The sequence below is a fragment of the Heterocephalus glaber genome, unplaced genomic scaffold (assembly GCF_053883595.1).
Source record: "Heterocephalus glaber isolate CG9 unplaced genomic scaffold, H.glaber_assembly_v1.0 deba00000122, whole genome shotgun sequence".
NCBI lineage: Eukaryota > Metazoa > Chordata > Mammalia > Rodentia > Bathyergidae > Heterocephalus > Heterocephalus glaber.
In genome coordinates, this window is record NW_028258138.1 from 9,901,190 (window position 1) to 9,916,152 (window position 14,963).

General features: G+C 42.5%; 2 protein-coding genes across 17 annotated transcripts in view; one reads left to right on the forward strand and one right to left on the reverse strand.

The window, feature by feature from the left end:
* Itsn1 (intersectin 1) overlaps window positions 1-10,252 on the reverse strand; it is a 207,855-nt gene extending 197,603 nt beyond the window's left edge. For 7 of the 10 annotated variants that reach the window (XM_087208245.1, XM_087208250.1, XM_087208253.1 and 4 more), the window contains exon 1: window positions 10,001-10,252. The gene's annotated coding sequence lies outside the window, so the exon portion shown is untranslated. Of the gene's footprint in view, window positions 1-6,064; window positions 8,417-10,000 lie in introns of those variants that run through there. The other 3 variants (XM_087208242.1, XM_087208235.1, XM_087208225.1) reach the window with 3 other exon arrangements.
* Window positions 10,253-10,840: 588 nt separating this feature from the next.
* Window positions 10,841-14,963, forward strand: part of Cryzl1 (crystallin zeta like 1) — a 39,290-nt gene continuing 35,167 nt past the window's right edge. For 5 of the 7 annotated variants that reach the window (XR_015450165.1, XM_021256203.2, XM_021256204.2 and 2 more), the window contains exon 1: window positions 10,842-11,037. Coding sequence is in view for 6 of the 7 variants with exons in the window: in XM_021256203.2 (XP_021111862.1) it covers window positions 10,939-11,037 (99 nt within the window). In the remaining variant the exon portion in view is untranslated. Of the gene's footprint in view, window positions 11,038-14,963 lie in introns of all 7 variants that reach the window. The other 2 variants (XM_004842327.4, XM_087208309.1) reach the window with 1 other exon arrangement.

Here is a 14,963-nt window from a genome sequence, read left to right on the forward strand (position 1 = left end):
AGGTTTTTTTTTTTTTTTTTTAGGAACTGAGAATGGAACCCAGAGCCTCCCACATGCTATGCAAGCAATCTACCACTCAGTCACATCCCAAGTCCTTTATATTTACAGTTCTGTGACCAGAATCACAGAAAGAGTAAACTTTGTAAACCAAGGTACCACTGTAATTTCTAACTTGAGACAGTCTCTTGCTAACTGACCAGGCTGGCCTTGAACTTGCAATCCTCCTGTGTCAGCCTCCTGAGTAGAAACGACCAGGCTTGGTGCCACCAACCTAGCTTAAAGTACCATTTCTACTGAATGCATTAGCTTTTGCACCATCACAAAGTGAAAAAAACAGTAAGTTGAACCATCCCAAATAAGGCTTTTATGGGGTTCTTTCAGGAAACCTCCGAAAGAAGGTAAGACCCAGAGCAATGCAGAGGGCACTCCCTCCTGTGGCCGACATCCTAATAACCAGCCTGCCAAGTTTCTTCACCCTCAATTTCTTTCTCTTTCTACTCTCCCTTCCATGCTCGGGATTGAACCCAGGGCCTTTACACTGATACAGCTGCAGCCCTTTTTTCATGTTTTACTTTGTGACAGGGTCTTGCTAAATTGCCCAGGTTGGGTTCAAAAAGGATCCTCCTGCCTCAGTCTTCCATAGTCCTGGAATTACAGGAATTTATCACTACACTAAGCTCTCTCTTTTGGTTTTGTCTCATTCTCTTTTTATTTTTTGTGAAGGGTCTTTCTATGTAGTCCAGGCTGGCGCTGAATTCACTATATTACCTGGGCTGGGTTCAAACTGAAAACAACCCTCCTCCCTCAGCCTCCCAAGTGCTCGCTAATCTTTTGAAGAAAACTGAAACAACAATTGTAATTAACTATATCTGAAGAGGTCTAAAAATAAGTAACACTACTTAGAAGAGAAAGAGAACTATTATTCATTGAAACCTGTCATATACTAGAAGAGCACTAATTATTTATTATCTTAAGATTAAAGCAAAAGTGTATTTGCTTTATTTACCATAATGGCAGTAGGGACTGAACCCATAAACCACTGAGCCACATCCTCAGATCTTCTTTATTTTTTATTTTGAGACAGGGTCGTGCTAAGTTCCCCAGCTTGCCTCAAACTTGGAATCCTCCTGCCTTAGCCTCCCATGTAGCTAGGATTACAGGTATGTGCCAGGACACCTGGCTATCAATTGATTTTTATAAACAATGGATCCCCAATGAGCAGATTCATATTACAGACAATGCAAAGGAATGGTGTTTATACACTGGCTTATAATACAACATATTACCCTCATTAGAATGATAAAACTGCTGGGGGAAATTTGCCTTGGAGAGAAGTAATTAACCCTGCACACACAGACACAAGATGAAAACACACACACACACACACACACACACACACACACACGAACAAACTGGCTACAATGGCATCTTGTTTCAGTGTTTTCATTGTTAAGAGTCAATGTTCTTCTATCTTTTCCTCTGCTCTTAAATTGAGTTTATGTTCTATAAAATGTTAATGTTAAATAATATTTCAAAACTCAGTGGACCATATATGTGTGGTGCTATTTCTAGATTGTTTTATTCCAACGATCTATATGTCTTTCCTTACACCAACACTGCCTTGATTACTGTAGCCTTAGAAGAAGTCTTAAAACTAGGTACTAAATGTCTTCCAAAACTGTTTTCTTTTTCTTTTTACTTTTCTAGGTCCTTTGTACTCCTAAAAGAGTAAAGGTCCTTTAAGTTTCAATATCCAATTCTTCATTTATAGCAAGTATACATAGACTTGAATTTTTATATATACCTTATGTTTTCTAATCCTGCTAAATTCAAATACAAGTTCTAGGGGCTCCTTGAGATTTCTTAGTATTTTCTCTGCAGATGATCATTTCATCTACATATAAAGATTTTACAGGGCTGGGGATTTAGTTCAGTGGCACAGCACCTGCCTCGAAAGCCCAAGGTCCTGAGTTCGATCCCCAGTACAGCAAAAAAAAAAAAAAAAAAAAAAAAGATTTTACTTCTACCTTGCCAATCCTATCCTAATTGTGTCATTTTATTGCCAGACTATTTTGGTTTGGACCTAGGTTTCAAAGTTTAATGGACAGATGAAGAGTAGCCATATCTGCCCATGTTCCCCACCTTAGGGAGAAAGCATTGTATCTTCTCCATTCATATAAGGTGTTCTCGCTGGAAGTATGGAGTACATGCCTTTGATCTGTTGAGAAGCTTCTGTTCTACTTCTAGTCTCCTGATAGCTTTTACAATGAACAGCGGTAGAATTTAGTCCAATACTTTTCCTCCAACTACTGACAGGATCATATGGCTTTTTCTTTCTGCTTTAAGTGTTTGATATAATTTATCAGTTAAAATGTACATGAGCCTGCTGTTGTCACATAGGTACATTTTCAAGCTAGGAATATACTTTCTTTAATAGGTGCTATTCAAATTTTGTATTTCCTCCAGAGTCAGTTTCATTAATCTGTCTTCCAAGGTACTTCTTAGAAGTTGTCAAATTTATTTCAAAACAGATTTTTGTAATATGCTTTCTATATCCTTTTAAATTCTGTAAAATCTGTGATAATGTCTTTTAGATCTTGATATTGTAATTTTTAAAATGTATAATCGATACTGTGTAACAGGAAGAAAAGGTCTAAAGGAGCAGGGGAAGTGGGAGGGGTAGGGGAAAGGAAAGAAGGGAAAAGAAAAAATATGAGAAAAGGAAAAAATGGAAACAAAGTCTTTGCAAATAGGGAAGGGTGGAGGGGGTGAAGGGAGGGCAGGGGAAGGGGAAAAAAATAAGAACCAAGAGACTCATGTAAAGGTACAAGATCCCAATGATGAATGTAACTGTATTTTATAACTAAAATGTACCAATAAACTTAATGGGAAAAAAAAGTCAGTGTTCTTAACTACATTAGTGAAAACAACACTAAAAGCCAGCTGACTGGCTATTTCCACAAACTATATCCATGTCTCACGAATGCATGCCACCAGACTCCAGAAGGACTTGCAGACAAAGTGCAAGAAGAAACAAGTCCAATGCTCTCCACAACAACACACAATCAAAAACACTGTCCTCTTCCGTGAAGAAGAGGACATTTAACTGTAACCATCAAGGACAAAACTTTGGCCAACTGCTACAACCTTGTTATTTTCTCATTCACATTCATTTGAATCCAAAACCTCCTCATCCCTCAGTTCAACTCCTAGCTCTACCACTCAGTGAAGAGAGGTGCACTCAGCACCACTCCCACGCGGCCTGCGCACAGTCCTGTACCACAGTGAGGTGTTGGTGACCGTGCTGAAAACTGAGCCAAGGCAGCACTACCTCAGCATGCAGACCAGTGCAGGTCAGAGGAAGCCAAAGCAATTTCACCAATGTTCTCTCTGGGCATTAAGATAATAAGGCAAAAGAAGGAAAAAGAATTAAGATGTGTTATATATACCTACGGACTCCCCACAACAAATGGAATCATTATGTACTGCAAACATGTACTAATAAAATATTTTTAAACTTTAAAACAAGATAATAAGGCAAGCTACCCATCATTAATTCTACTAGAAAAAGGTCATAAGGGATTAACACTTGATCCACAACTTCACTTGTTTGAAACTCACTTTGGGGCCAGGGATTTAGCAGTGGTTCCGCTGCCTGCCTCGCAAGTGCAAGGATCCGAGTTCAATCCCTGGTACCAAAACAAACCAAAACAAAACGAAACGAAATTCACTTTGTAAGGGAGCTATAAACTTTAGCTTCAATGATATTCTATTATCTTATTGATTTATTTATTTTTGAGACAGAGTCTTGCGGTGTACTCCAAGATGGCCTCGAAGTCACTGTGTACCCCAAGCTAGCCTGGAATTCACAGAGAGCCTCCTGCTTCAGCCTCCTAAATACTGGGATACAAGTGTGCACTACCACTCCCGGCCACATTTATTAACAGGAGTTTTTTGGTTCATTTTAAACACTCCCCCAGTGGAGCCATGATGGCTATCTACACTGCGCCCTTTGCATTGCTGGAGTGAACTCCTTCAGGCCACTACAAATCCTGCAAACTCGATGACAGGAGTACCTGACAGGCTCCCAGTTAGCTCTCTCATCACACTCCTGGAGTCTTGTATTCCCAAGGCAAGTGCATGCCACAAGTAACTGTTTTCAAATTTTACTAGTCTCCATCACTCTCATCCTGTTTTTCATGCAGTACAACATTAGGAAAACCATTACAGAGTAAAATATAACAAGACTGCTTGGAGGGATGAATGTCAGTTTATGAGGCTCATTTGTGAGTCAAATTCCATGGCAGGCTTTTCAGTGAGAGGGATTCAAATGTATGCCCCACCTAACCTAACTAACATATGCATTAATACATGTCAAGGCACTCCATAAGAGAAATCAGGAACATAAAAAGTGCCTAAATACATATACAATATGTCCAGGAATAGGTTAAAAGTTTTGGACTCCGTGGTCCAAAATCAGTGCAGCTACTTGCTGGGTAAGTTACTTAACTGGTACTACAGTTTTCAAGACATATTCTTCTGTAAAATGACTGTGAAGGTTAAGTGAGTTAATATATAAATACTGCAAAAGCATCTGATAGATGTTAACTATTGCTGTTACAGATACTTTCCGACTTTCCATAACCCATTACTAATGGGCACTTTTTTTCCTAAAAGAAAAAACTCACTAAGTGTCACTGTTAAAGTCACTCTAAAAAGAGGGTCATGGAGAAGGGTAGAGACTGGAACATTCATATACCACAATAAGTGTAAACTGCTATAGCCTTTCAAAATAGTATCCTGGAAGTACGTATCAAAATCTTTAAACTTTAGCATATCCTTTGATTCCTGCAATTCTACTGCTACAAACCTACTGAAAGAGGGACTCTCATAGGCGTATAACAATGTATGTAAGCTAGTCATTCCAGAGTTACTGGTAATAGTACTGGGGAAAAAGAAACTAATGTCTAATAAAACTAGTCTGGTTAAGTTATCAGAGATCCACAAATTGGGATACTATTTAGTTACCAAAACTCTGTAATTGACAATATAGATATCCAAAATGGAAAGACATTCATAAGATGGTAAGACCCCCCCCCCGAAAACAGGCTAGAAAACCAGCATATGTACAGCAAGATCTCATTTTCATTACCAAAAACTATATATGAATAGCCACAGGCACACACACACACGAAGGATCTGAAAAGGATGTACTCAGGCAATGAAGTTAGAGTATTTTACAGCTTTCTACTATCTACTCTTCTGTATTTCAGTTTTGCCATGTACAATAATTTTTTCAATGAAGAGGATACTAGCCAGGTGTGGAGCACAGTCCTACAATCCTAGCACTGTGGGAGGCTGAAACAAGGTCAAAAGTTGGAACCCAGCCCGGTCAACTTATCAAGACCCTGTCTCAAATTTTTTAAAAATAAAACGAAAAAGAAACTGGGTAGGGCAATACACACCTGTAATCCTACCACTCTGAGAGGCCAAGGCAGGACTGTAAGTTTGAGTACCCCCTAGGCAACTTAGCAACTTAGTTATACCTTGTCTAAAAATAAAAAATAAAAAGGGTTGGGATATAGCGCAGTGCAGAAGCCCTGGTCCAATCCCCAAAGTAATAAAATTAAACTGAAAGTGATCAATACGATTTAATTTTGTTGTTAAAACCTTATATTTACATAATATTTCATAGTTTAAGTATTTTTTGTTTTGGGGGGTTTTTTTTGGTACCGGGGATTGAATTCGTGTCCTTGCACTTGGCGAGGCAGACGGCCGAACCACTGAGCTAAATCCCCAGCCCCAGTTTAAGTATTTTTAATGTTTAATCTAGTTACCCAAATTTTTAAAACTACACATATTCAGTACCAAGAAATTAGCAAGACTTTTTAAAATCAATAAATTTTTACTTACTACCATAAAGAACAAAAATTAAATGAGTTAGCTTTTGAATTTCACAAACTTTTCTATACCCAATTCTTTACAATCAACATTAATCACAATTTATTAACTGGATGTGTCAAGAATTAGTGTAAGCACTTTTAAGTACTTAAACTTTTATTACCATTCTTTCCATTTTCCACTGAGAAGACTGAGGCATTGTTTCATTGATGAGATCAAAGTCACTAACAGCACATGGCCAAATCCAATATTCTCCAGAGTTTGTGCTTTTGACTATCCAACCCTCAACTACATAATAACCTGTCATTTATGGGGTCCATTGGTAGACTCTGAAAAAGGGGAGTAACATTTTATTAGTATGAAAAGTGAAATTAGAAAACATACCAACTGTGTGTATTTTCTGGAAACTAATTTTTATAGCATGATGTTGGGCTCATCAGAGCTTGCAAATGGCATTAACACAATAATAAATTATCTACCATTACACTGTTACTTAAGTTTACCTTTTGAGTCTCTAAGCACATTTAGCTAGCAGGCTTTTTTCCAGCTTATCTTGACCATTCTATTCCAAGGAAAGAGTACCTCCTTTCAGCATTAACCAAACTTCCAGAAATAGCTATGACATAGTGCTTGTCATCCTTGATTTATAAAATTAGTGACTACTCAGTGATGAGATTAATTTGACAATAAAGGCTTTATAACATGGCCCTCCTGCCATGTAGTTCACTCATCACTCGACAAATACTTAGTTCAGTTTCTGCAGGCACTGGGGATACTATGGTGAGCCAAAGTCTCACCGTTCTGAAGCATAAATCATATGTACAACTACATATGTGAAGCTCACAGCCAATAGTTTTTTTATTAGCAGCTTAAGGTATTAAACTTACTCCGCCACTTGAAAAACTTGCCATCCACTTGAGAAGAAAGCATGGATGGAGTTACTCCCCAACTTCACTGCTAAGGAGAAATTCCTGGAAAACGTTTTGAAAACAGCAATTCCAGAGCTCCTCCTCCAGTTGTTTGATTCTGAAGTGAGCCAAGAGAAACTTATTCTTTCCCAGTACTGAAGATTGAACCCAGGGGCATTCTGCCACTGATCTGGATCTCCAGCCATTTTTGTTACTTTATTTTTTATTTTGAGAGTCTTGCTAATAAATTAAATTGCCCAAGCAGGCCTTGAATTTGTGATCCTCCTGCCTCAGCCTCCCAAGAGCTAGATTACAGGTATGAGCCACCAGGCCTGGTTAAAAACCAGTATTTTTCACATGAATTTTAATCAGGATTATGTAAACAATCTCAGAGAAACCCAACTAGTAAGTGGAGCCATTAAGGAGAGAGTAATCATTCAAAAGTATAAGCCCATTGGGGTGTGGTGGCGCATGCCTGTGATCCCAGCACTCTGGAGGCTGAGGCAGGAGGATCACCATGAGTTCAGGACCAGCCTGGACTACACAGTGACTTCAAGGCCAGGCTGAAATACATAGTGAGTCGCTATCTCAAAAAAAAAAAGTAAGCCAGACACAGTGGCACATGCCTTTAATCCCAGCTACTGTACTCAGGAGGCTGAGGCAGAATGAAAGATGGAGCCCTGCCTGGGCTATCTGCTGAGACCTTTCATAAAAAAAGGAGCTGGGTATGGTGGCATACACCTGTAATCCCAGCACTCTGGGAGGCTGAGGCAGGAGGATCACAACTTTGAGCTTACCCCGAGCAACATACCAACTTAGTGAGACCCTATCTCAAAATTAAAAAATAAAAAGGACTGGGGATGCAGCTCAGTGAGAAGGCCCTGGGTGCAAGGAGGCAGGCAGGCAGGAGAGCAACCCTGGGTTTAATCCCACTACTGCCAAAAAGAAAAAAAAATTCATCCAGCTTTCTGATCCTAAGGTTAGGTGACAGAAACCTGAATTTCTAACCTCAGGTAATGCTGATATGAGATCCGAATTCCAGACTTTGAGAATCCCAATCAGAAAGGGGAGCCATTCAGGAAAGAGCACCATTTGAAAGAGACCAGTTCTGGGGCAGTGGGATGTGAACTGAGTGATACAAACTAGTAATCAATTAATGAATTCTCTACAATTCACACATTTAGCTAATTAAAAGATAAATATGAAGCTAGGGATGTAGCTCAGTGGTACAGCACGTGTTTATCATCTTCACCCTGAATCAATCCCTAGCACTACCTAAAAAATCAACATGAGTATGAATAGAAGAATTTACCAATGCCTCTCCCATAATCTCTAACTAGAGCTTCGAGGGTGTGCGTCAATCTAGGCAATTGGGGACTCGATAAAACTACACAGAACTCTACAGTCAATATTAGAAGAATTAGGGAAAAGGAAACTGCCAGTCAACTGCAAAATTTTTTAAAAGTGCTGAGGGACAAACATTTCATGAAACTAGCTACCACTTATTTTACACCCTATTTCACAATGCTTAGTATCTGAACAATCCACAGGGTTCCAAAGTACATTTAAAAATCTGTTCCTCTCCAGTGGCACCGCGCCTGCCTCACAAGCGCAAGGTCCTCAGTTCGATCCCTGGTACCAAAATATTCTTTTTAGTACGAGCAACTTCCCACGGAAACAATATAAATGCTTCAACTAGTCAAAGAGAAAAAAAGGTAACAAAAACTGTTTTGTTCTAAGAGAGACAAATGGAAGTAATAATAAGGGTGTTTAAACTTCTGTACACTGAAGCTTAAAGTCATCTAAAAATAAAGGCATCCCAATAGATACATTCGTCCAATTTAGGGGGTTTGAGTAGCACCAAGCAAACCAGCTGGCCTTGCTGGCTCCTGGCCCCGGTTCCTGCCCTCACATCCTGTCCACTACATAATCCATGAACTATCTCTCTGAGCCTTTCTCTTCATCCGTTCAACGGGATTAGTAAAGCTGCCTCCGCTGACCGATTTGAGATTTTTCCAGATACATCTATTTGTATGACATTTGTTTTTATTATCTATTTTTTTTCTTGGACTTGTTTTTATTATCTGTACATTTCTGACCACGGAAACAGCAAAAGAAGGATGCGAATAGAAAAGCACAAAGAACCACATCTGGCTGGAGTCTCCGTATATTTAAACGTTCAAGTTATTGTGTTTTCTGAATAGCACCGACAATGATGGCAGGTGTTCGACAAAAACAAAGTTCGACAGGAAACTTTCATATTCAAGAAGTTATCAAAAATCTCCATAGTCTCCGACTCAACCCAGAAGCTGTGAATGTATTTCTTCAAAAGCAAAGTCTTACAGTCTGAATCACAACAGAAGATCTACCCATAGGAAATGTAATCTACGAAACTGTCTTCCGATCCAAAGGCAAACAAGTGAAGGAAGGTGCAGCCTATTCCTCCTTGCTGGTTTCCTTTTTTCTCGGAATTCGGATTACATTTCCTCATTCAAGCCAGAAGAGACTGCAATTGTGCCTTGGGTCCATACCAGAAACTCGAGTCTGTGCGAGAGGGGACCCAGGGGACGCGCTCACCCAGCAAGGGGAGCCGCTTTCTGTTAAATACCGACCGAGGCAGCCCCGGCAGCACGGCGCAGGGCCACAAGGCATTGATCGTCCTTCACTGACAGGATGGTGCAGGCACGCGGGAGACAAGAAAAGGGATGAGCCGGGGACTCGAGCCCGGCGACGGGAGGGCGGCGCGGCGCTGCTCCCCGCGGGTCGGGCTCCCGGGAGGCTGGCGAGGAGCGAGGCTGGGCCGGCCCGCTACCCTCCGGCGGCCGAGGGCAGCGAGGTCAGCCGCGGAGGGGCCGCACGCCCCGGTCCCCCTCGCTGCCGGCCAGGGCTGCGGACGCCCCTTCCACCCTGAGCGCGTCCCGAGGCCGCGACCCCCACGGCCAGCCGAGCGCCCCGGCCTCCGACGCCGGTCACTGGCCCCCCGCCGCCGCCGCCGCCGCCCGCGCCCCCGGGAGGATGGAAGGAAGGACGGGGCGGAGGGCGGCCGCTGCCTCGCCTTCTGAGCGCGCGGCGCGGCTGAAGGGCGGCGGGGGGACGGGGGCCCCGAGCGGCCATCGCGCCGACCCCCGCGCCGACCCCCGCCCCCGCGCGCCTCCCGCCGTCCAGGCCGCCGCAGTCAGCCCGCTCCTCACCTCATCTCCGCGCGGGATCGCGCTGCCGCCCCAAGCATAAATCAGTGCTGCTCACACGCCGCGGGAAGAGACGCAGGAGCCGCAGCCCCGAACACCATCCCCGCCTGCCCGTCCGCCCGCCTCTCTGCCCGTTCCCGAGCCCGCTAGGGATTCTCCCTCGCGAGCCGCCGTACTACGGAGCAACCAAGCTCGCTCCCACCCCGCGCTCCTCCACTCCTCTCTACCTCCTTCGCTCCCTCCCTCGTTCCCTCACTCCCGCCTATCTTCGCATCTCCCTCGGCGGCCTCCCCCGCCCCTAACCAACCCCCCCGTCTCCGCCCACAGAGGGGTGGGGACAACCGTCCACCAATCATAAGAAAGTGACCACACCTCCTCACCGCCCCTTACCTCTATCCCCGCCCCCTGTGGAAAAGAAAGGCGGAGAGCCAGAAAAAAATGGAGGGATACGGAGTGACAGCCAGAACAACCAATCAGCAGGCTCAGAGGAGACACTTTCCCGCCCCTTCTATTCCTTTTACCAAGAAAGCTTAACCAGAGGTTTCTAGCCTGGGGCTTTACGAGATTTTTGTTCGGTGCATCTGCTTGTGCACCTGCTCTGCAAGAGAGTAGCTAAGATGTATTGAAGTTGAGGAAGGTTTTAAAGGAGAAAATAACGTGGAAACAAAAAGGGAGGCGGGGCACAGCCCGAGGAACATGTTCAGGGTCCGTTCTGAATGAGGAAGGGTGTGCCCTTTAACTCAAATTTGCATAAAACGGAACCCATGTTGGGCGACTCCAACTAGGTCCGTTTATTGGCAGCCTCTGAGGCGGTACCTCGTTCTCTCCCCCCCCCAGAGCGGAGCATGATGGGAGTTGTAGTTGAGTCCGGTTGCTATGGCGTCCTCTACAGCCATCCAGAGTCCGACCCTGCCCTGCAGGAGTGACGAGCTGCCTGACCAATGGGAGAACCCTCTGGGTCCGAGGGGGCGGGTTCTCTGCAGAAGGCCTGGAAGGTGGCGGTGGTGAAGGAGCTGGGCGTTGGGATTGCTACCAGGCAGGTGAGCCTTGGAAAGTGCCTTGTCTCTTATCAAGGAACGGGACTTAGGGGGAAAGATGGAGAGACGCTCCGAGGTACTATGTAGTCCTGGGGTAGGGGTGGTTCGCGTCGCACGGCAACCTGAGACCCGCTCGATCTCAGGCCTAGCTTGGCTGAGGCCACGGAGGGGCGGATGAGGCTAGATTTTGACGCGCAATTTCCTGGTCTTTCATAGGTGTTGATTGTAGGTTTTATTATCGTTTCCATCTCCTTTCACATTTATGGAGGCGAAGGTCTGTCCCCTTGGTTGAATTTTTCCCTCAGCTTCTGTTTGTGCCTGTTTGAGTTTATCTTTCTCCATTACTTCTCTGCAATGGTTTTCTCCCCCTTCGGCTTCCTGTTTTCGATTAGTAGCTACCTAAACCAAGGCTATTCGCATTTATATGGTCGCAGGACCAGATTTGCCCTCATCCTAAACTGTGTACCCTGGAATGTTCTGGAGCAATTCGTAAGAGTCGTCTCAGAACCATCTGCTGAAGTGCAGATCCTGATTCTCTAGGTCTGAACCTGAGAATATGCATTCTTAAATAAGCGCCCGGTGCCGCCAGGCCAGGTTAGACTTAACAAGGTTCTACTTCACCTCTGTCCAACAATTTGAGCCGCTTAAGTACTTTTGAATCTCCCTCACATTTAAAAAGTGAAAAAAAGGGGCAACCCACTTTCCAGTCCCTCTTCTGTCTCTCAGGCAGAAGCTCTCTCAATAAATTCTTCCTCCTCTTAAAAAAATTAAAAATAAAAAGTGAAAAAACCGTGAAATTTTATGTGTACATTTAGCCCAGCATTTCCAAAATACTATTTCAAATCAGAGCCAAATATTTTTAAAATGAAATATTGTATACATTTTTCCTATGAATTCTTACAAATCTTTTTCTTTTTTAAATTTTATTTTGATACTTTGCCCTCTGAGTCTTGTTTTTGTTGTCCAAATCTGATGTGCATTTTACACTTAAAACACATCTCAATTCTGCATCTTCTCTCAATTCTAACTACACACAGTTCAAATGCTTAGTAGCCACCTGTAGCTATTGGCGACTGTTATTCCACGTTGCGGATCCAAATGATATAATGGACCACTGTAAAATTAAAGGTGGTAAAAGTGTGGTTGCCTATGACCATCCCTTTGCTGCTTTGCTGTATGGGCTTCAAAACTACTTTTAAAGCTCTCTACCCTACTTATGGAAATAATAGTAAGAAATAATTAACATTTGTTGAAAGTCAGGTCTTGTAATGAGTGTTTTGCATATATTACCATCATCCTTGCAGCAGCCCTTGAAAATCTCTGAGGGTTCAAAGGAGGATCACTTAGGACTTAAATACGACAGTCACTACAACAGATAATACCTTTTATGACTAATTTCACTTCATTGATGCTTCTGCTCCAGCTTATGGCATGGGATGAGATGTTCAGATTTAAAAGAGTTCCCCATATAAGATCAATCCACTAGGGCTGGGGATTCAGCTCAGTGGTTCCAACGACTGCCTCGCAAGCGCAAGGTCCCGAGTTCGATCCCTGGGACCAAAAAAAAAAGACCCACCAGACATTTGTTGTGAAATATTTTGGTAATTTTACAGTGCCCCACGATGCTCATTTAAAATCAAAGTTCTGGGCCGGGAATTTAGTGCAGTGGTTTTGCTGTCTGCTGCACAAGCACAAGGACCTGAGTTCGATCCCCAGTACCAAAAATTAAAAATTAAAAAATAAAATAAAAGTTCTGAACTGAAGAAGTGAATTGAAAACTGGAGTACTGTATCCTGGGCACTAATAAGTCTTGATTCATTTTTGTACCTTCATGAAGAAAGAAAATGGGAAAGGTTGGGAATTCTTAAAATGCTTTAAGCAGGTGTGGTGGTGGCACCTGCTTTTAAGCCAGCATTCCAGAGGCTGAGGCAGGAGGATCACTGTGAGTTCAAGGTCATCCTGGGATAACACAGTTTTTTCAAGGCCAGCCTGAACTACCATAGCTAGACCCTATTCCAAAAAAAAAAAACTTTAAAAAAAAAAGCTTCACTATGGCATCACAGTGTTTTTTCTGGTTTTGTTTGTAGTGAACTTTTTTCTTAATGTTTCTTTGTCCTTATAAACTTCATATACACTATTTCAAAAAACAACTTTCTGCCCTTTGTAGGCCATTGAATAGTACTGCACTAAGCTAATGAGCTCTACAAGTAGAAGAGGAAGAATACATACTCATCCATAGTAAAATATGGTATTTTGCAATAGAATTTCTTCCATATTTATAAATTCATGTTATAAGATTTTTCTCTTGATTTTCAATTTTTTAGTAAATATTAATCAAAATTACAATTCATATTTTGTATTTAAACCAGGGAATGTCTTCTTAAGACCCTGAGGTGAATTGGAAAATTACAGTAAAAGTAAGATTATAATAATAGTGGGCAGAGACTTTCTGTCGGATGAGAGGCTCTGATAAGCGATCGGGGAGGGTCCCTCAGTCCCACCTGCATTGTCCCTGTGTCACCTGTAAAGCCACCTTACAGGGAACTTTATTCACCACATTGTTGACTCCTCTTCCCCCAGTAGCACAGTGTAGGAAAATATGATGCTGACTTAGAAATTTAAGTACAAATTTAAGTCTCTTTTGTTGTGGACAATACAGTATCACAGGGCCATATATTGCATACTGAGTGGAGCAGAGATCCCCCTCCAGTCCATGAGTCACCACACGGCTGTGGGTTTTGCCAGCACAGTGCCTCGGTAAGAAATCTTAGACTCATGAGTGAGAATTTATGGTGCAGCTTCTGTAAATCAAGGGATAGTAAAAGTAAAGCTCTCAGGGTGTAGGGGAAGTATTCAAAACTTCTTTGAAGATTCAAGGTCTTAGGGCCAGGCATAGTGGCACGCACCTGTAATCCCAGCACTTGGGAGTCTGAGGCAAGAGGATTGATGGGAGTTCAAGGCTAACCTGGACTGTGAAGTGAGTTCAAAGTCAGCCAGAACTACATAGCAAGGTCTTGTCTCAACACCCCCTCTAAAAAAAAAAAAATTCAAAAAAGTCTTATTGGGAGCCTCCCTGCCCCATAAACACATGATGGAAGCCACTTGTTGACTAGATAAGCAACACTTGGCATCTCCAAACAAATATCTTTTTTTGTTTCTGCCTAAGCCCTCTATCGAAAAGAAATAATTTTCTTTTTTTTTTTTTTTGCTTCTCCATCTATCTTTAGTGGGTTTTTTGTTGTTGTTTTTTTTTTTTGGTACCCGGGATCGAACTCGGGTCCTTCTGCTTGCAAGGCAGGTGGCAAAACCACTGAGCTAAATCCCTGGCCCCCATCTATCTTTAGTTTTCAGGTTGCATAAAATGTAGAGGCTATACCATGCATATGTAAGTGTGGTCTTAATAGTATTCACAGAAATACTGTAGATTGTCATAATTAGAAGGGACTTTTTTTTTTGGTACCAGGGATTGAACTCGGGTCCTTGCGCTTGCGCAGGAGGTGGCAAAACCACTGAGCTACATCCCCGGCCCAATTAGAAGAGACTTTAACAGTCATTTGACTCCTGTCACACTTAAATTTGTTTTTTTTATAAATTTCATTTTATTTTATTCTATTCCCCCTCAATATTTGAATGCCTTTATGAATCCCCTGTAACTGCATATCCAACCTGTTTAAACCCTTTTAGTGGTAGAGACCATACAGTTATATCAGTAAAAAGTTCTTAAAGCACATGTTCTTTGCCAGACTTGCTTTCTGGGGTACAGACAAGTATAAGCCACTGTTATACCATCTCCACTGCCCATCTTGGAACAGGCAGAGAAGAGCAGTGCAGCTGTTTGCAACAGAGTACTGTGTACTGGTGTATGCCGAGTATCCCGAGAATATACAGATTTCTGTGGACTTTTGCCCTCAGAATGTGAAGAGGTGTTC